The 20,525-nt window shown below is 43.9% G+C and overlaps 1 protein-coding gene across 12 annotated transcripts in view; it reads left to right on the top strand.

The window, feature by feature from the left end:
- TENM2 (teneurin transmembrane protein 2) overlaps positions 1 to 20,525 on the top strand; it is a 1,160,613-nt gene that overhangs the window by 972,866 nt on the left and 167,222 nt on the right. For all 12 annotated transcript variants that reach the window (XM_070517111.1, XM_044777697.2, XM_070517110.1 and 9 more), the window contains one exon: positions 3,324 to 3,529. In XM_070517111.1, the coding sequence (XP_070373212.1) occupies positions 3,324 to 3,529 (206 nt within the window). The remainder of the gene's footprint in view (positions 1 to 3,323; positions 3,530 to 20,525) is intronic.

The following is a 20,525-nucleotide window of genomic DNA, read 5'->3' as shown; positions in this document are numbered from 1 at the left end:
CAACGTGGGGTTTGCAGGTTCGGATCCGGGGCACGAACCTACACACCACTCATCAAGCCATACTGTAGCAGCATCCCATATACGAAGTAAAGGAGGACTGGCAACAGATGTTATCTCAGGGCCAATCTTCCTCACCAAAACAAAGAAAAGAATGCAATCCCTTGAGTCTCCTTGTCTGAATTTCTCCAGAGCATCTGCTCTCTGGAAGCAGGATCCCTTGCACATCCCTGCATCCTCATGCTGCCTGACATTATCAAAGTCTGTTTAGGTTTCAGCAGTAGATTACAGGGCTTGTGGATGCTGATTTCCTGCTTCTCTTTCATATCCTGTCATTAACCCAGCAACCCCTGAAAGCCCAGCAGACGTGAAGGAAAGCTCATCTTATTAAGTTTAGAGATGAATAATTTCTTTAAAATTCTTTTTTCTTTTTCTTTTCTTTTTTTTACATATTGGCACCTGAGCTAACATCTGTTGCCAATCTTCTTCTTTTCCTTTTTTTTCTTCTTCTCCTCAAACCGCCCCCCCCCAATACATAGTTGTATATTCTAGTTGTGGGTCCTTCTAGTTGTGGCATGTGGGACGCCACCTCAGCATGGCCTAATGAGTGGTGCCATGTCCGTGCCCAGGATCCAAACTGGTGAAACCCTGGGTCACCAAAGCAGTAAGCACGAACTTAACCACTCGGCCACAGGGCTGGCCCCTAAAATTCGTTTTTATTTTTAATGCATTTCTTTAAGTTGTTGCCACACTATGATTGCTGGGGTTACTTTTGGTCTCTGTCAGAGGCCCCTAGACTCTTCCCTCCCAGGGGTCTTTTTAACTGCATCCCTTCCTTACTGGGTCCTTTTCATTATATCCCTTCCCCTAAAAGGCTTCAATTTGGGAGTCTGTCAAAAGCAGCATTTTGAAGTAAAAATTAGTTTCCAATTTATAGTAATCAGAGCTTCTGATCAACTTGTGATAACAAGTGTTTTCCCCCGAGACATGTCATTATTTCAGCAAAATAAACAACACTCTATTCAGTCTTAGAGCCTTACAGATAATAATATTTATGACAACTTATTTTTATTTAGTACTTACTTTGCGCTGAAAATTATTCAAAGAGCTTTGCACAGATTAACTCATCAAATTCTCGTAACAACCCTATGAAATGAATGATAATAGTGTCACAACTATACGGATGAAGGAGCTGAGGCACAAAGAATTGATATACTTGGTAAATATCAAAGCTAGGAATTGAACCAAGACACTGTCAGTCCAGAGTCTCTGCTCTTAGAAACTGTGCCCTGCTCCTCCTCTACAGAGAAACATTCCACGTCCATTAGACCTGCTAGCCAGCGGAAAAATGTTTGAGGAACAAACATCTGGTACTCATCTATAGATCTGAACCACTCAGGACTTGGATTTGTTTCTTTCCTTCTTAAAGATGTTATGTGATGGAAGCTTCTAAACTTCCCTTAGGAGTCCATTCCCTAGTTTTATCATTCTAGAGGTCAAGAGTTTCTCCTTAAGGTCCAAACCAGTGTTTCTCCTACTTTATTTTCAGCCCCTGTTGACTCTTTATTTGATCCACTATTGAGCTAAATAAAAATGAATCATCACCTCTCTTGTTAAAGAAAAAAGGTGACTCTGTGGTTTTCTTTTGTAATTTAGATATGGAAGACATTCAGAGAGCCAAAAGTGTCACCTCTCCATTTTACAGGTGGGGAAACTGGCCCCAAGGTCATTTATGAGTCTCATCTTAATGCAGTGGCTATAGAGTAACAGTCAGGGCTCCCGAGTCGGACGGCTTCACTTACCTTTCGTGCCAGTCTTCAGCAGTTTTATAACCTCTTCTCATCGTGCAAACCTTTTGCAACGTGTGGTGGGCAAACATAGATAAATGTTTTCAGAAGAGTTGTCCATTACAGAATGCAGAAGGGAGCTTGTTTTCCATCCTTTGTCCGTCAGACTGAAGAAGTTTTCAGATCCACAAGGCCATCAAAGTGATCAATTGGAAAATGAAAAGACTGTCGAGATAAAAATGTCTTCGATTGTTTTTGTATTTGGTTTCAATTGGTTTAGAAGGTCTCAAGAAGATAGGATATGGTGGTGGTTTTATGTGTTTTTTCAAGTTCAGAATCCATTTGAAGGAATCCCAAATGACTTATAAAACTAGGTTCCAACTAGATTTTATTCCCATTTTGAAGATGAAGAAAATGAGGCTCTGAGAGATCAATTAATTTGCTTTCCTTGGGCACTAGTAACACCCAGCTTTTCCTTAATTCTGTGTTCGCAAAGAAAACCACCCTCAGAAGTATAAGAGCCACTGGCTGCTTCATGGTTATTAAGAAAGCCTCTTTAAAAATAGGTATTTCTTAAACACCTATTATTAAAGTTCTGAAGGATGCTGAGTGTGGCATCTTTCAGAACTGCAACCAATGTTTTCAAGATAAACAATTTCAAATAATGCAACAGAGATGTGTTAATGTCACCATGAGAGAGCTATGGTTTCTGCACGGTTCTTAGATCCCTCCCTCTAACCCAAAGGGGTCACCCCAACGTTAGATCAGCCTGAGATCAAGTCCCCATTTTCTTTTGAGTTATTTTGTTTACCTTGTACTAATTTTTGTTCGCTGTTGCTTCTTGTTTTTAATTTATGGAAATAGAGTACAATGGACTTGTTTGTCACTGGAAAGAATAATTAAAGGCTGCAAGAATTAAATTTGGTGCCAAATTAGTATCACTATCCCCTCCCCTGCTGATAACTTTTACATACCAGTCACATTTGGAGTTGTTGGAAGCTTGACACGTACTTATCAGACTCCACCTTTTTTTTTTTTTTTGAGGAAGATTAGCCCTGAGCTAACTACTGCCAACCTCCTCTTTTTGCTGAGGAAGATTGGCCCTGAGCTAACATCTGTGCCTATCTTCCTCTACTTTATATGTGGGACGCCTACCACAGCATGGCGTGCCAAGCGGTGCCATGTCCGCACCCAGGATCCAAACTGGCGAACCTTGGGCCGCTGAAGCGGAACATGAGCACTTAACCGCTCTGCCACGGGGCTGGCCCCAGACTCCACTTCTTATTGTATTTGATCAGTAAAGAGCCATCTCAGAAGTTTTAGAAAGCATTGTGCCAGTAATTCAGAGGCCCTGAGGTATGAGTTTACAGCTTTGTTATTTAAAACCTAAATGTTTTAAGCTCTGACTTAAAGAGAAATTTGCCTTGAGTTTAATCTTCATATATAGATTTTTAAATCCTGGCATATAATTAAACAGAAATGTAGAGCGAATTAATGTATACAGATGTCACTGACTTGATGTCAATTCCTGTTTTCCAGTGCCCTGGTCATTGAAAAACAGCAGCATAGACAGTGGGGAAGCAGAAGTCGGTCGGCGTGTGACCCAAGAAGTCCCACCAGGCGTGTTTTGGAGGTCACAGATTCACATCAGTCAACCCCAGTTCTTAAAGTTCAACATCTCTCTTGGGAAGGATGCTCTCTTCGGTGTTTACATACGAAGGGGACTTCCACCATCTCATGCCCAGGTATGACTGTGCTCTATAGAACCAGGAACTTACAGAAAAAATATCACTTCACACGCACTATGATAGCAACACTGTGGAAAAGAGTTTAACAGTTTTTCAAAAAATTAAACATAGAATTACCATATGACCCAGCAATTCCACTTCCAGGTATATACCCACAGAGAACTGAAAACATTATTTCTCATAAAAATAGATACACGAATGTTCACAGCAGCATTATTCGTAATAGCCAAAGAATGGAAACAACGCAAATGTTTATGAACTGATGAATGGATACAAAAAAGTGATAGATCCATATGATGACATATTATTCAAAGATAAGCAGGAAGGAAGTAAGTATTGTTACGTGCTACAACAGGGACGAATCTTGAAAGTATTATACCACGTGAAAGAAGCCACGTACAAAGGCCATGTATTGTATGATTCCATTTATATTGTCCAGAATAGGCAAATCCATAGAGACAGAAAGGAAATTAGTGATTGCCAGGGGTAGGGGAGGAGGGAATTGGGACTGACTGCTAATAGGTATGAGGTTTCTTTTTGAGGTCATGTAAATGCTCTCAAATTAGATCGCTGTGATGATTGTACAACGCGGTGAATATACTAAAAACTGTTGAATTGCAAAATGGTGAAATTTATGGATGTGAGTTGTATCTCAAAAAAAGGCTACATCCCTACCTGATGAAGTCAGCTTTGCTAGACCTGGAGTTAATCCTTGGGTACTTGCTGTTCAGGTGTTCTCGTTATTGTATTAATTTGTTGAAATATCACTAGGAGCCATCCTCCTGCGTGTGAAAAGAGTGCTGTAACAGTAAGCAAAGTTTAGTGGCTGTTTCCCTGTGACTACCCTGTTCTTCCCCATGCTAAATTCCTCGGGACGTCTTTGGCACTGTGAAAGAGAGATTATTCCCAGCGTTGGGAATAAAGAGATTGGATGACTTTATGGATTTCATGGATTTTCCTCTCATCCCTTCTTTAATTTGTCCTGGCAGAGATTTTATTATACAGATCACTTGAGATAAATTAATACCCACCTAGCTTGAGTGTCTTTTCCAATAAGAATTGTTTATCCTGAGGAAAACCAAGTAGGGTTTTCCCACCTCATTTGCTTTCAAATCCAGCAAGCTCATAAAGATGTACGTTAGGAAAATAGACCAGTGGAGGGAAAACATCCTTAGCTGCCCATTATATCCAGTCAAAGCTGACTTTAAAATGTGTAGGAAAGGTATTCATCTAGAAAATTCAATTGGAAGAATTTAAAGCTTTAAACCCATTGACAAATGCAGAGCAGTCAGGCCCCCATTTCGTTGTCTGTAGCTCATGGCAGACATTGCTAATCGATGACTGAACTTTTTCCTCCCTAAATTCAGGGCGCAAATAGCTCCAACAGAACCCTCAGGGCAGCCACTACCAATTGACCAGTGTTGGCTGTCAAGATGAAACTTATTTGCAATCTCATCCTGACAGCCTGAAATGAGCAACACAAGAGACTAAATGGACTGTTTCTTTTTTGAGCAAGGGAGGGCTGTGCAGGTTTTTACTGCCATACACAGCGCATGCTATAGGGACCAATATGTAAAGTGGTAATCAATATATCCTCCATCCATCCATCCAGAAAAATATTTATTGGTCTAGGCACTGATTATCCAGAGATGAGTTAACATAGCCTCTGACCAAGCATAACTCCTGATACAAAAATCACATCTGCTCTTCAAAGAGATTCTCATCAAGAGAAAGAGAGGAATTCAACTGAGAGAAGTCCCTGAGGCGTTTCTGTAACTTCTGGCCAGACGGTAGGGTGCTGCTCTGGGAAGTTATGCAAATTGTTAGGCGGTCTCCTTGACCTTCAGGCTCCACTGATTCTGCTGTAGCATAATGAATGATTTGCAGTGGTGAAGGCTGCTTATTGGCGTTATTTGAGTGAGTCTGAACATGCTTCTGGGCACAGCTGAGCATAACTTTCCTCTCAGCCAGTTGGATGCAAGGAGCTTTGCTGGGGGAAAAACACTTCTCCACATAGTTCCAAAGCACTGTTATCCCCCTCCCCTTGCATGCGCTGAGCAACCAGAATCATGGAAAAGCCAACGATCATGGCAAGAAAAGTAGGCAACTCTCTGTGACTGAGTGATAGTGGACAGCAGGCAGAAACATAGTCTACCCAGTCTCCCTGCTGTTCTGACATTCAGGACCCAAACCCTCAATGACAATGTCTTTTCTTCTTTTGTGGCTACACCACGCTGTCCATCTCCTGCCAAGCCGGGGATTGTTCTAGCGATCGTCCTCTCAAAATAGCTCCACTCCAGGGACAGCCCCATCACATTTCAAGGGAAGGGAAATGAATAGGCATGGGCTGATGTGCACTCAGGGTTTTAGTTCAGCTGCCGCTTTGGGAGTTTAGTGTGTGCTGGAGGGTCAAGTAAGCGAGACACAGAGCACATGCTTGGAAATGCACAAGACAGGTACAATACACGGGCGCTTCTCAAAAAAAGAAAGAAAAAAACCCGACTCCCTACACATTCTCACATTCATTCCCTGTCATAACCTGCATTCATGTCCATTTGATGAGCTACATTTCCTCGAGGAAACGGTGCTCAGCTCCTCGCAGGGATAGGCGACTCACTCGCGTCTTGAACCATTATAGAATTTCTCATTTCTGTTGGCATATCCTATCAAGGAACATAAGTTCTATAGGGATTGGCAGTCTAGCCAAGGTGACTCATTTGAGCTGGAGAGAGAGAAAGAGGAGTGGGAAGGGGAAGAATATGAAATTCTATTGGCTGTGTCGCATGAAATGGCTATGCTTAAATTTTATTGAGTATCATGCTCTGACCAAGAGCCTACAAGGTTTAGTATCCTTGTCCAAGGATATTAAATACAGAAAAGAATCCTTTCTTACCTGCTTAAATTTCCCAAGTATCAGACTGTGTCCCAGTTGACTTTTTGAAAGTGGCTTTTTACAGCGATACAGAAGTAATGTAGCATAGGGGAGAAAGTCCTGGGATTGGAGGTAAAAGTGAGGTTGGAGGCCCTGCTGTGTATAAACCAGATGACCTTGGACATGTCCCTTAACCTCTGCTAGCTTCAGTCTCCTTGTCTACCTGTGTTACCTGGTTCACAGTGTTGTTGTAATTACACATCAACGACAACAAAAGTAGGATGGGAAAGCACTTTACAAACTAAAGCACAATATGAAGATACCATATACAAGATATCGTTGTAGTTAGAAATTCTGCATGGCCCTAGCAAATACTGTATAGAGACAGGCAATTATGTAAATATAGCTTTTTAAAATAAGATTAATTTTCTAGTTTTTTTCTTCTTATGAAAGAACAAACTGTATTTTCATTGCAGAAAATTTTTAAAAACACAGAGAAACAAAAGGAAGTAAAAACACCCATAATTTGAAGCAGTTCCCTTTTGCTAAATGTTTGTATGTTTTGGCTATAATAAAACATATCAGTTGCAGTAAAAAAGAAAACACATCAACCTCAGAATCTGAGTGACTTAACAGAGGCTATTTCTTGTTCACTCTGCAGTGGTGGTTCTCAAGCAGGGGCAATTTTGCCCCATCCTGGAGACACCTGGCAACGTCTGGGAATATTTTTGGTTGTGTCTCTGGGAAGAGGTTGCTAGAGGCAGCTAGTGAGTGGAGACTGGGGATGCTAACCACGCACAGGGCAGCCCCCTACAACAAAGAATTGTCCAGCCCAAAATGTCATTAATGCGGAGGTTGGGAAACCCTACTTCACAGTTCATCTTGGGTTAAAGAAAATTTTGCTCGATGTCACCCTCATTCAAGGACACAGACCTACAGAACATCCACTATCAGAAACATGGCTAGTTCCCCACAGCAAGGAAGGGGAAGGTGGTGAATTGCATGCCAACCCTAAAGACTTCCACTTGGAAGTGGCACATATCATTTAAGTGTTCTCAAATGGACCAAAGCAAGGCACATCCTAACTTCAGTGGGGCAGGAAGAACAATCCTATGGTGGTCCCTGGAAGAGGAGCGCCAGATCTATCGACAAAAAGCCCTAATGACAGACAATAAAATGTTGGGCTCCTTGTCCTCATGGTTAGTCTTTGGGTACATCCTTCATTCTTTTCCTGAAAGTAAACCCTTAAGGATTTTATACAATTTGCAAATCGTCCTTCTAAAAGGCTGCACCGCTTACTCTCCCCACGCTCCTCCCCACCAGCAGCAGTGTGCAAGGCCCACTTTATTTACTTGAGCCCTTGCATAAACTGTGTCCTATTACTATTTGATCTTTGTCAATTTAAAAGGTAGATATTATATTGTCTTGTAAATGCAACATTTTGACACGCTGCATTGCATTTTTTAAGACTTAGACTTAAAAAAAAAAAAGGTCAATCTAAGCCATTCTTAACCTACCAATTTGAAATCTTATCGGGATGGTGTCTGTAAGGAAGCCTAGTGCACCTTGCCAAATGTTTGCAGTCCTACAAACTATGTCAGATTTGCTCAACCCTGGTTCTAGAAAGGAAACAGATCAGACTTTGGAAAAAATCATCATCCTCAGACATGGCTTCAGTGTAAGCATCGAAGGAAATCTCAGAGGCTGTTGCTGCAAGTCGGGATGTTGGGTGGTTAAGGCACTGAGCAAGTTGGTTTGACAGTTCCTCACTGATTGCTACTGATATGTCAAGCCCAGTACAATCCTTTGTGAGAACAAGTCAATAATCGGCAAATTAGGTACATGATTAACCTGAGACAACAAGATGCAGTCACCGCTTGGGAGGCCTGCCGAGACTTCACCTTCTCCACAATCCTGTTTAGCAAATATTAAAAATGCCTGTTTCATCACTCAGACTGATGGAGCCATGAGCCTGGTGACTTCCAGGGTATGCAACTGGGAAGCACAGGGCGGGCTTACAGCTCCCACGGGTTGGTTAGAGGCAGGGACGAGGGACTTAGTGGCGCTGAGATAGAAGCAGACACTGTCAACTCTGAGTGCTTTACAGAGATGTGTCTGTGGGATGGGAAGCAAAATTATTCACACATTAAACAAAAGAAGGGAACTATTTAAGAGACCACAAATTGCCCCATGATCATACCAAATAAATGCAAATACGCCATATTGAGCATGTGTGGACCAAGATAAAATGAGCCGAGCGAACGTTATTTGTCCTCATCAGCAGAATTCCCCTAATGACATTTTTTAAAAGCAAATTTATAGATGGTGATTAGTGATGTTAGCTTTTGCCAGCTCGAATTTATCCCTTTCCAATTCAGAGCCTTATTTGAAAAGGAGCTCTCTCTTTCTTTGTCCCCTTCTCTCTTCCCCGATCAGGAACATGCACCCAGTTTCAATGAGAGGTGAAACTAACAGGATTCCTGGGACATTGGTACACCCAAGTGTTCTGAGCACCCTGGTTCTGTCACCATGCCACTCTCTCTGCACCCTCTCAGTGCCCATTAACCAGTCAGTTGGGCTCTCCCTGGACCTTACCCTTCCTGTGGAGCTGTGTTCTATGAGCTTAATGTGGGGAATACCAGGGTTTGACTGTCAGCTTGCATAGCACATCACATAACAATTTGATTTCATTTTAGAGGGAGGCTTGTTTTTACAGGCACGTTTTTCAGACCCTTCCTTTCCGAAAGAGCTTGAGGTGTGGAGAAAGGATTCGTGAAACCGAGAGAACCTTGGTTTCTTCTGTATTGGACTAAAAGTGCTTCTGGAAAGGTCTTTCTTGGGAGACCCCTGTGATTATTTGATGGCATACTAGCAGGTAGTGAAACTGCCACTTCAATCTGTGGACACCCTCCTGGGCAGCCACCAAGCGGAGCTAAGGAGAAATCTCACAGGATGCTTGAGTTTGACAAGGAACCCTGTGTTGAGGGGATGCACGGGGAGGGCATTGTGAATGCTTTTCAAGAATGGCAATGCTTGAGTACATGAAACTCAGCAGAGAGAAAAAACTGAGACAACAGGGACGAGTAAGAGGGGGCAGCACAGATCACACATTTCCACTGAGCAGAGTCTCGGAGGTGCTGTAATTCAGGGATTTGCAATTTTCTAGGCAAAGACCTTTATCTTCAAGTGAAAGCTATGTGGAACCCCATATATAAAACAAATAAAAGTGGCAGTTTTATTAGCATAGACATAGTTTATAGTTCATATCCATATTTATTATGATGATGTTAATCTCTGTATATGTAAGTTTATTATATGTGTGTGTATATGTGTATGTAGCTATAGAGACAGACAGAGACATAGAGAGAAGGACTAAATTCATGAGGGTGGTCACCTCTAGGAATAGGTGAGGACAACAGGACTGAGAAGTAGGTTTAAAAAGTACTTGTTTTTATCCATAATAAAACATTAAAGATCAGGGAAGCCCCCTCCCCATCTCCAACATACATACACACACACACACACACAAAGACTGGAAATAGCTATGACAAAATGTTAACGTTTATTCAAGTGATTGAAAGATGGGTATTTGTTACCATACTCTTTATACTTTTCTTAATTTTGGTAATCTCTCTCCCTTTAAGAAAAGTGAATCTGTGACTAGCTTGAGTCTATTTTAAGTAAAACAAGCATTGAGAGGCTACAGATGGTGACTGTAATCTTATATCACTTTCGAGATTCAATTTATGTACTTTGTTTTGTTTGCACAGCTTTGAGAAAGATCCCAATGAATGTATATAAGTAGTTGCTAATAGCAGCAGTATTTTCTTTAATTGTTTCCCTTACAGGCTCTGGCTACTCTTCAATTAAATTGATCCACAAGCTTGAAAGAGGAGTGATAGGAAATAATTGTTTCAAGGTTAAATTGTTTAAAATATCTAACAACTGCTCACATCCCTTGCCTTAGGTACAGAAGCAGAGAGGTTGCACCCCAAACTTAAAATAAACTTTGAAACTCTTTTTTCTAAAAAAAAAAAAACAACAGTCACCAGTGTAGGACATTACACGTTCATTTGAAATTGCACTCCTGGTTTAATAGCCAGGCACGAACTTGCACCTCTGCTCTGCCTGGCATTGGGTTGAGCAGGACCCACCAGATCAGTTGCTTGTACAACTTTATCTGAGCAGACACACACCAGCGTGCGTTCAAAGACGGCCCAGGGCAGATCTTTAAGCTTCCCGATAAACAACAGTTACAGAAGTTCAAACCTGTGTTCAAAGATGTTAGGAAAAGCTTTATTCCGAGATCTTCACAGGAATTAATGGCCTTTAAAATGTTCACTGAAGCCCCTCTCAGTAAGAATGTTTTGTAGGGAAGCAAAAGTTGTTGTAAGACAAAAACATTCATTAATCACCAGATCACTTATAAAAACGTTCTGCACGCAGAGATCCCTCCCCATTAAGAGTAGTTATAATAGTGGTAGTCGGCATTACTTGAGGGCCAGGATGTGCCGAGGACTACCTGTTTCACATGAATTCTTATTTTATCACACAAACAGCCCTATGAGGTAGGCGCTGTGAGGAACAGCCTCATGTTACACACGATAGAACTGAGACAGAGTTCAGGGTCACAGAGCTGGTGTGTACCGGACAGAGCAGCCAGACACATCGTTTTTCTCCTCTGTGTGGGCAGCATTTCCAGGAGCATCCTGCAGTACAATGTAAGCACCATGACTGACGGAGTAACATTACAACTTGTGTCCCAAACAGAAATTTCATTAAGTCAGAGAAAGTGGTGCTGGAGATCTGCTTTAAAGTACTAGCGGCAGCCTTGGCAAATGGGCATCTGGGTGAGGTAGCACGTTAAATACTGTGGCAGAGAGAGGTAACAAAGGAGGTGACAAGATGGGTACTTCCAAGAAGACAATTATAATAATGTAAAGAGAGGTGCTGGGAAGTTAGAGGAAGACATCGGTGTATTTTCAGAAAGTCCCTTTTGATGGGTTGCATTGGTCAAACTAAAGTGATGCTGCATTGTTCTCAAGTATTTCATCGACCCTAAGATGCTCATATTGCTCATCCTCTGATATCTCGGAAAACAGGATGTGTTTTGCAATTGATGAAGCTGAGAGACAATGCAATGTTTGGTGTCACATTTTTGTGTATGTATGAAAACTCAGTGTTCGTTCAAACAATTAGAGCATAGTTGCAAATATAACCTGAATTTTTCTAAATATGAGATTACAAAAACACTTTTTCATAATTAGAGTTTCATTTTTCTTTTTTTTTTTTTAAAGATTTTATTTTTCCTTTTTCTTCGCAAAGACCCCTGGTGCACAGTTGTGTATTTTTTTTTTTCAGTTGTGGGTCCTTCTAGTTGTGGCATGGGGGATGCCACCTCAGTGTGGCCTGATGAGCAGTGCCATATCCGCGCCCAGGATCTGAACCGGTGTAACCCCAGGCCACCGAAGCAGAGTGCGTCGACTTAACCACTCGGCCACGGGGCCGGCCCGGAGTTTCATTTTTCAAGACAAAATCCTAACCGATCATTTTCTCATTTAAGGGCATTCATTTTAAGTGGCCTTTTGTTAATTCCAAATATCCTCAGGTAACTAGATCCTATTGTGTATATCAAGTCAATGTGGGGATTTAAATGTAATTTTAAAAATATATAAATACACAAAAATAAAGTGTAAATAAACATTCTGTGCAATGCCTACGCAGCTGTTCCAGACACAGATGAGCATGGGCATAGGAGTGTGGACCAGTCCAGACTACGTGACCTTGAATTTCAGCCTCCAGTACTTCCAAGCCGTGTAACCTTGGACGAGTCACTCAGCCTTTCTGTGCCTCGGTTGCCTCATCTGTAACATGAAAATAATAATATCTCACATTCATAGCATTGTTGTAAGATGTGCATGAGGTCATCTTCTTAGAGCACAGAGGACTGTGCCGGCACAGAGAAATGGTATAAGCTGTTATTATCATGTTTTTCAAAGCATCCAAACGTAAGCCCCCGAACAGACAAAACAAAATGATTTTCAATTTTTCTTAAAAGATAACTTTTATTTGTGTTTTTCTGATTATAAAAGGAATATAGGATGATAGGAAAAATAGAAAACATTAACATTTTTTATTATATTTTCCAGACAGTTTTCTGTTCCCATGTAGTAATCATTCTCACAACTATAGGATCGTACCTTAGGTACTGTTTTTACCTTGCTTCTTGCTTAATGATAGGTGGGGAATATCTTTCCAAATCTGAATATTCTTCCATAAACTCATTTAAATGCCTCAAAAATAGTCCATTCTATCAATTAAATTTTTTTTAAACAATCTCCCTTTTTCAATATTATAATCATTCTACAGTAAATATCCTTATAGGTGTATGTTCATGTATTTTTTAATAATTTCCTTATGATGAATTCTTAAGAGTGGAATTGTTAACTCAAAGGATTTAGAATATATCAAGCTTTTATAACAATTATAACCATAAGAATAGCTGACATTAATTGAGTGCTCGCCTCACAATGACCCTCAGAGGTAGGTACTTGGGGAAACGACAGCCGATACTCAGAGGTGAAGTATCTTGCCCAAGGTCACACTGCGGCCTGGTGAGAGGTTCAGGCCATGCTCTGAGAGGAGCTGGCTGGTACCTGTGATTTCTGGTCCTCTTTAGTGCTTGGGAAGTCATTTTGTGACTGGACACATTCCCAGTTTACTTCCTCTCCTTGGTGATGGGTTTGATTTATTTTCACAACCAGCCCACATAAGACCCTCCTATTGATCTCAGGAAGGCGAGGAGCCAAATGTGACATTTTTGATAAACTATTGGCTAAAGACAATTAGATGGGAATATGCAGTAAATAAGAAATCACACCAGCAAACCTCCAAGAGGTAACAACCTCTGTTCTTCTGGCCTCATGGGAGAGTGTTTGTGCATCTTGGAATAGCCTCGAGATGTTCATCAGTTTCCCTGAACTTGACCCCTACACTGTGGCCCACTTGGGCCTTCAGAGTAATACCTTCCATCCTTCCCCTGGGATGGATCAAAAGACAGCGTGAGGAGGGCATGATCTTGTGAGAAAATGAAATATAAAATCAATCCATTCACGCACTCAACAAATAGTCCCTGAATGTACCAATGAGACAGAGATGAAAGGCATCAGCTCTACCTTTAGGAAGATGGGCATCTGATGAATTAAGCAACTATGGTGGCACCATGTATGTAGGGAGGGCCATGAGATGTAGTATTGAGAGGAAGATAAGAAGCGACCCTCTAGAATCAGCCTGGCCTGGGTTTGAATCTTCTCTCTGCTCCGTAGTAGCTGAATTTCTGTGGAGAGTCTCTCTAGGTTCAGTTTTGCCATCCGTACACACATGAGGACTGTACCTCATCAGGCCGTTGGGAGAATAAGTGAGATAATACCAAGCAAACACCCTATGGAGATCAGCCAATCAATCTGACTGGTCCACACCCCTTCCAGCTGGCTCACAGGTAACCTAGCAACCAGTGGTCTCTACAGGGAGAATGGCTGAAACCGGTGCTGATAGGCAAACTGAGTTTTAGCTGGTCCACCTCAAGGCTCTAATTCAGATAGCAACGATCAGAGTCCTCCAACTCAGTCAAGTGATTCCTGTCTCCTTTCAATCCTTTTATAAATAGGTGAAATGGCGGGGGTGGGTCCCTCTCCTGGGGCACAATGCACAGTGCATCCAGCCGTGTCCAGCCCAAGCACAGCTCTCTGAGGGATGGGAGAGGGGTGGACAGCAGGCATCCTGCTAGCACTATTGTGTTGTACATTTCTTGGAGCCGATGACGTGTATCATTTATGGAGATTGTTCCTATCCCTTGCATAATAAACCCATCGAATATTAACTATTACTAAAGAGTTGGATACAGGAGATTTAAGAGCATAAAAGTAGGTCACCAATTCTAACCTTCGCAGGATTTTAGGACAGCTTCCTGGAGCAGATGCTACCTGAGCTGACTCTTGGCAGGTGAGTTAAGCAGATAAAGAGAAAGGAAAGAAGGGGAGGATCTTTCCAGGCGGAGGGCAATGAAGCTCCCCCTTGTTGTGTGGGCTGTGTCGAAGCTTCACAGAGTGAATGTCCTCTTTTTAGACACTATGCTTTTCCTTAGCCATCGCTTGACAATGAGGACAGAGCTTTTCCTTTGAGAACTGGCTCTTGCAAGGCCAGGAGTGACCAAGGCAGGCGGCCCTTCTGGAGGTTTAGCGGCTGTGACCCTATGTTGAGTTATTGCAGATTTACAGCCATGTACACAGCATCAGCAAGGAACACATGTTAAATGAAAAGGGCAAGTGGTCAAACACCAGAAAGCTATGAGTTACCCTTGTAGCTTGGAACACATGCTTTTATGGACTGAGGGAATGTCTTGGAAATAGGAAATCGGGACTTATGGTTTTCAACCACTTCCCCTTGTTCTCAAAAATTTCTTGTGAGAAGGTTAACATTCCCCCAAGGAGACCCTGTCTTCAGATAGAGACATCATTCTGCCAAAGGCAGTCCATAGCATTGGATTCTGCCAACATCTCTTGAGCGCCTACCGTGTGCCATGTGTCAAGGGACTGCAGCAGTGGACAAGGCAGAGCTGGCCCTACCCTTGTGTGGCCAGTGGGCACTGGCATCGAGACCCTTCCAAGAATTCCCAGGAAGGGCCACCTACCAGGATATGCATTGTCCCTGCCTTGCCCTGGCCTGGCCTCATTACCTAAGATTTACCCCTGTTTCTCTTGGGCACCCCACTCTGAAACAGCTCTGCGAAGGAGGGTGCTAGGATGTAGTCCACAGCGGTAACGATGGTGCTGACATCCTTTAGTAGTGCTCGTCTATCCTTTTCTCTTTATTTTTCATTCCCCTTACATCACCCCTCCCATACCAGAGACATTCAAAACATACTCCTTTGAAACTTGAAAACTACGAATTTAGGCTTTATATATAGGGTGGGGAAAACTTGGCAAAACCTGTATTCTGCTTCTCTTCAACCAGGAAACCACCAAGCCACTGCCAACCCCGAGGGTCCTCCAAGGAACCGGGCATGGTGACCACACCAGACAAAAAGCTCTCTTATTCTTACAGAAGAGGCTCTGCTCTCCTCTTTTATAACCCTTCATCAGAGCCTTCAGCCTCTGCAGACCCTCCACTGGCCTCCTATCACACTACAAAGAAAATCTGAAGTTGTTCTGGAAGGTCAAGTTCTATGAAGTCAAAGACTGTTGGGTTTTCTGCTGCGTCTCCAGTGCTCACAGCACTGCTTGTCCACAGTAAGGGCTTGGGGAATGTCTGACGGAACATCAGACAGAGGTTCCTTTGTAGGCTGATTCCCTTGTAGGCTGACCACCCAGCCATCTCTTCCTCACTCCCTCAGCTCCACCGCGCTGGTCCACTTGCTCTCCCTCAGTCAGGCCAAGCTCATTATGTCTCAGAGCTTTTGTAGTGGCTGTCCCCTCTTTCCAGAATGTTCCTTCCCCAGGTATTCACATGGCTCCTCCCTTACCTTTATCAGACATCTGCCCAAATACCATGCCCTCAGTGAGCCCTTTGCAGACAAGGGAATCTAAAACTGGACACTCTATGCTCCTATCCACCTTGATTTGTCTTAAATCAACTTAATTTAGATAGCATTTACAAACCATTCAGTGCACACATTCTAAGTGTAGGGTCTGAGTCCTAGAATTTGAAAACCGTAGCCATCTGAGTAAGCAGCACCAGTCACGTTATAGAGCACTGCCACCTCCAGAAGCTCCCCTCTGCCCCACACCAACCTCACCGCCACCCCAGGCAACTACCCATCCGCTCTGTCGCCAGAGATGGGGTTTGTCTTCCCTAGAGTTTCATAAATGGGGAATCCTGTGCTCTTTTGTGTCTGACCTCTTCCACTCGGCATAAAGTCGGTGAGATCCACCCGTGTTGTTGTACGTATTGGTGGCTCGTTCCTTTTATTACTGAGCAGATTTCTAGTTGTATGGATATACTATAATCTGTTTGTCATTCACTTGTGGATGTCCATTTGGGTTGTCTTGGGTTTCCTTTTTTAGTCACAGGCCTCATCAGTCCCTGACATTCTATCCCTCCACAGCAATGTCAACCCCTAGAGGGCAGGAAACTTGTCCATTTGATTCACTGCTGTGTCCCTGGTGCCCAGAGCTGTGCGAGGCTCAGAGTAGGTGCTCAGTATGTGTTGAATGAACCAATAGTTCTATGTTCATTTTCCCCCATAACATAAGGCCTGGGCAAGACGCAGGCTTGAGAGCTGCGTTTCAGATCTTTCTTTCCTATGAATCCCAGTCTAGCAAACTTTAGGCTTCCAAGTGAAACCAGGTGTCAGCTGGGGCTCCCTGCCCAGCCAAGACCAGGCTCAGCGTGTCTGCGACCTCGCCGTGATTTCTGAGTTCCTGAGGCTTCTTCCTCTGTATCTCTTGACCGTCGCTTTCCTGCCCTGTGACATCCAGGAATTGTGCTCACTCTCCTTGCTGGTTTCCTTAAGAAATTCGGTGACATCGAGGATCTTAACAATTTCCTTTAGTTTTCCCTAGGATTTGGGAGTGTGGGCAGGGAGTCACAGGAAAAGGCCACATTGTGGCCTGGCTGGTCCCCAACATTCTTGCTGCTCTCCCTTTCCCTTCCTTTATTTCTCTCTAACTCCACTCCCCGTTCCCAGTAACGAAAACATTCTTCCTTTGTCTCTTCCAGAAAAGTCCTGCCTGCACCCAAGCTCCTTGGTTTCTTACTTTCTACTCTAAGCAGTTTGTTAAAGGATGGTTTTCCCACTAAGATTAGTAAAATTGCTTCATCTCCTTACACATGGGCAGGGTACGCCTGAACCACAGGCACCCCAGGCTTTGTCTTAGCACCACAGCCTCACAAGAGGGGAGAGATACTGTAGGCCAAAGAAACGGGATCCAAAAAATGAAACAAGTCGTTGGTCCCGAGTATGGTTCTGTTTCCAGTGCTACTTCTCCAGCAGGCTAATTCAAGAGCCCCTTTATGTCATCAAAGGCCCTCCTGCCCTTGACCCGTAAAATACTGTCCCCTTCCAGGGACAGCCTCCCCTCCGAATGAGCAAAGCTTGGCCAACACCGCGTGCTGCCTGCCTGTTTGTTCGGCATATTGAGTAGCCTGTAATGCCATGGATTGAGGGCACGCTCTCTGAAGCTGGCTGCTTGGGTGTGAATCACAGCTCCACCACTTACCAACCCTCGAGCAAGTTACATAACCCCTCCATGCCTCAGTTTCCTCATATGCAAAGTGGGGATAATGATTCGTGTTCAATAGGGCTATTATAAACATCAAATAAGGTAGTACGTGTGAGTCACTTAGAGCAGTGCCTGGCCTCGTTACATGTTACCTTGTAGAGTATCATCTGAGCAGTTAGCAAACAAAAATACAGAGAAACTGCATAGTGTTTACTAAAATTTCCTAAAAACTTTTCTTAAAGCAGTTATGTCCTCTCAGTAATGGTATCGCCAAAACTCCACTGTGTTAGTATAGACTTCACTCCTGGGATTATTTCCATTGGGCCTAAATCTTTTTCATTCATTCAGTCATGATCTTTGCTGGGTACCCTCTAGGTGCCATTCAGTGCTCTGGGCACTGGGAATACTGTGTCCAGTGAAATAGATGAGTCTCCCACTCTTAAGAAGGTTGAATCCAAGAGGAGGGAGATGGGCTATAAATTAGTAGCTAAGTAACAAGTTTTTTTTCAAAGAGTGATGAGTTTTTGCTGAGGACAGAAAAAGGAGAAGTGACAGAGATATTTTAGAATGAATGGTCAGGGCTGCCCTTTCTGACATCATGATATTTAGACAGGGCAGGATTGACGAGAAGCAGTCAGCTGTAAGAAGATCAGGAGAAAGAGCAGGTCAGGTAGAGGGAGTAGCTCATACAAAGGCCCTGAGGCTGGGATGAGCTTGGCATGCTCCGGGAACAGAGAAAAGAGCATAAGGCGGCAACACAAGGAGGAGGAGTTTGGAGATTGGCAAAAAAAAATCTTATAGCCCAGATACAGCCAACACCCAGCAAAGCCACCCAGACCTTCCCTGGCATCCTTGTTTGTCTGCTCCATTGAGATGTCTGCCTGTCCTCCAGGGCCCCACCTGCTTCTGCATGTCTGACCCAAGCACTTCTGAACTCTGCCTTCCTCCTCCTTCTCTGTTGAGTGGCATCTTGAGAACACTTACAAACTAGGCCAGCCACAAGATATGCTGGCAGCTACAGCTAGGTTCTTTGAAAACTTGAGGCAACCTCCCACAATTGTTAAAACTCATGCAAATTCAGTTCAATTCCTCGCTTGGCCACCAAGCACGGTCAACGGTATGTTACTTAACTTCTCTAGCAGCCATCGTTCTCTCCTGAGAAATGGGGATAAGAATAGGGTTTCTGGGAGGACGAAATGAGATAACGTGTGTCAGCATTTGCCATTGTGCCTGGCACAGAGCAAGTACCCAGAATAAGAATAGTCTCTTCTTACTTTTGATGATTACTTTTCCCACGGCTGCAAGAGGACGTGTAATGAAAGAATCGAGAACTCCCCTATACGGATGTATTCTCCCCTGCTCCTTATTTTAAGGCACTGTGTTTGGTTCCTCTCTGTCTTCGATTTGCTTGATCCTTGCCTGTGGAACCTGGCACAGTGAGATGTCACAGTCTGCGCATACAGGTGCTGTTTCCCGTCTGGAGGCTTAAGCGCTCATTCTCATAGCTGGTGGGTGAGTGGCCCCAGCATTGCCTGCAGCTGGGCCAATGGGCATCTAGTTAAGTGACTCAGACCCTGTAAGTAGGAACTGAGCAGGGAGTCCTGGAAAAGCTAAGGGGAGCCAGCCCCTCCCCGGGGCACAGCGCTGCCGCGGTCATCCTTTCCTTCAGCATTCAGCCCCTCTGAAGGAGAGAAAAGAAATTGAGCTGAGCTTTAATGAGGAATCAGCCAGCTGCACTTTGCCACGGGCCTGGCTGGAGGCAGAAAGAGATGAACAGGCCCCTACGAGTGACCCACCGCTGCCAGTCGTCACCAGATGTGACCAGAGACCCCGTGGTAATGTGGCTTCAAACAGCCCTTGCTCACACCTGCTGCTTCCCTGCAGTCCTACCAACCGCTGAGCGTGCCCTGCCATCTGAGGTGGAATCAGCATCAGAAACAGGGAGGCCGGGGATGCTGCCAGTGTGGAGCAAGGGAGTGGCAGGCCGTTTGTGGGAGATGTCAGCGTTTACTGCTTTTCCTGTCCATGTCAACCCTCAATGGGCAGACATTCCAAATAGCAATAAAGTTATTTTTGCCCCTTTCCCAGGGTCCTGGACCCAGTAATAACATCTTCCTGAAGGGCAAAGAGTCTGTCTTTAATCTCGCCCTCTTTGGCAGGTGTGTATCTGCGTGGCTTCCAGAAGCATCTCTCAGCAGCACGCTCCCTGCTTGTGGACACTTTCCCGCCTGGGAAAGTGCCGGGCCATGCTCAATGGTCCAGCCTCATCTGCTCTCTCTTCCAGCTCCTCTGGAAACCCACTAAGTTATCTTAATTACCATTCCTCCTTGGTCTCTGCCAAGAAGTGAGGGAGATTTATAATTGGATCAGTCAGATATTTGCTGTGGTTTATTTCTTTGCCTCTCGAGTGCTCGTAAAAGTTGCATTTTCATGCCACTTTTGGGTATGACTGATGACGCAGAGGCACAGCCCTCACATTGCATGCCAACATGGGTTGTTTTTCAAAGGCCAAGGAAAAAGAGAGGACTGGGGGTGGGGGTGTTTATTTTGGGTTATTGCGCTATCATCCTCTGGGTGGCTTATTGCCGAGTCAAGAGAGACGAGCTGCCTTGAGAGACAGACTTCCTCCCGCAGCCGGCCCGTGCACACACATCCCCCCGTTGGGATTTGGACGTGCGCCTCTTAATCCTCTTCCAGGGCTTCTGCAGATCTATTAGATAGAATGTGCTATGCAGCAACCTTCTTAGTCAACCAAGCACGCTGAGGTCCCCCGAGCATCGCTGCATCCAGGATTGATCATGATGGGGCCCTGGAACAGAGAAGACAGATGTCCCTGGTACTGAGCCTGAGTTATCAATCCCCAGTGCTGGGGCATGAAAAAGAAACTCTGGCCAGGGCCTCA

Source organism: Equus asinus, chromosome 9 (genome assembly GCF_041296235.1).
Source record: "Equus asinus isolate D_3611 breed Donkey chromosome 9, EquAss-T2T_v2, whole genome shotgun sequence".
In the NCBI taxonomy this organism is placed as follows: domain Eukaryota; kingdom Metazoa; phylum Chordata; class Mammalia; order Perissodactyla; family Equidae; genus Equus; species Equus asinus.
This window is presented reverse-complemented; position numbering and strand designations above follow the sequence as displayed.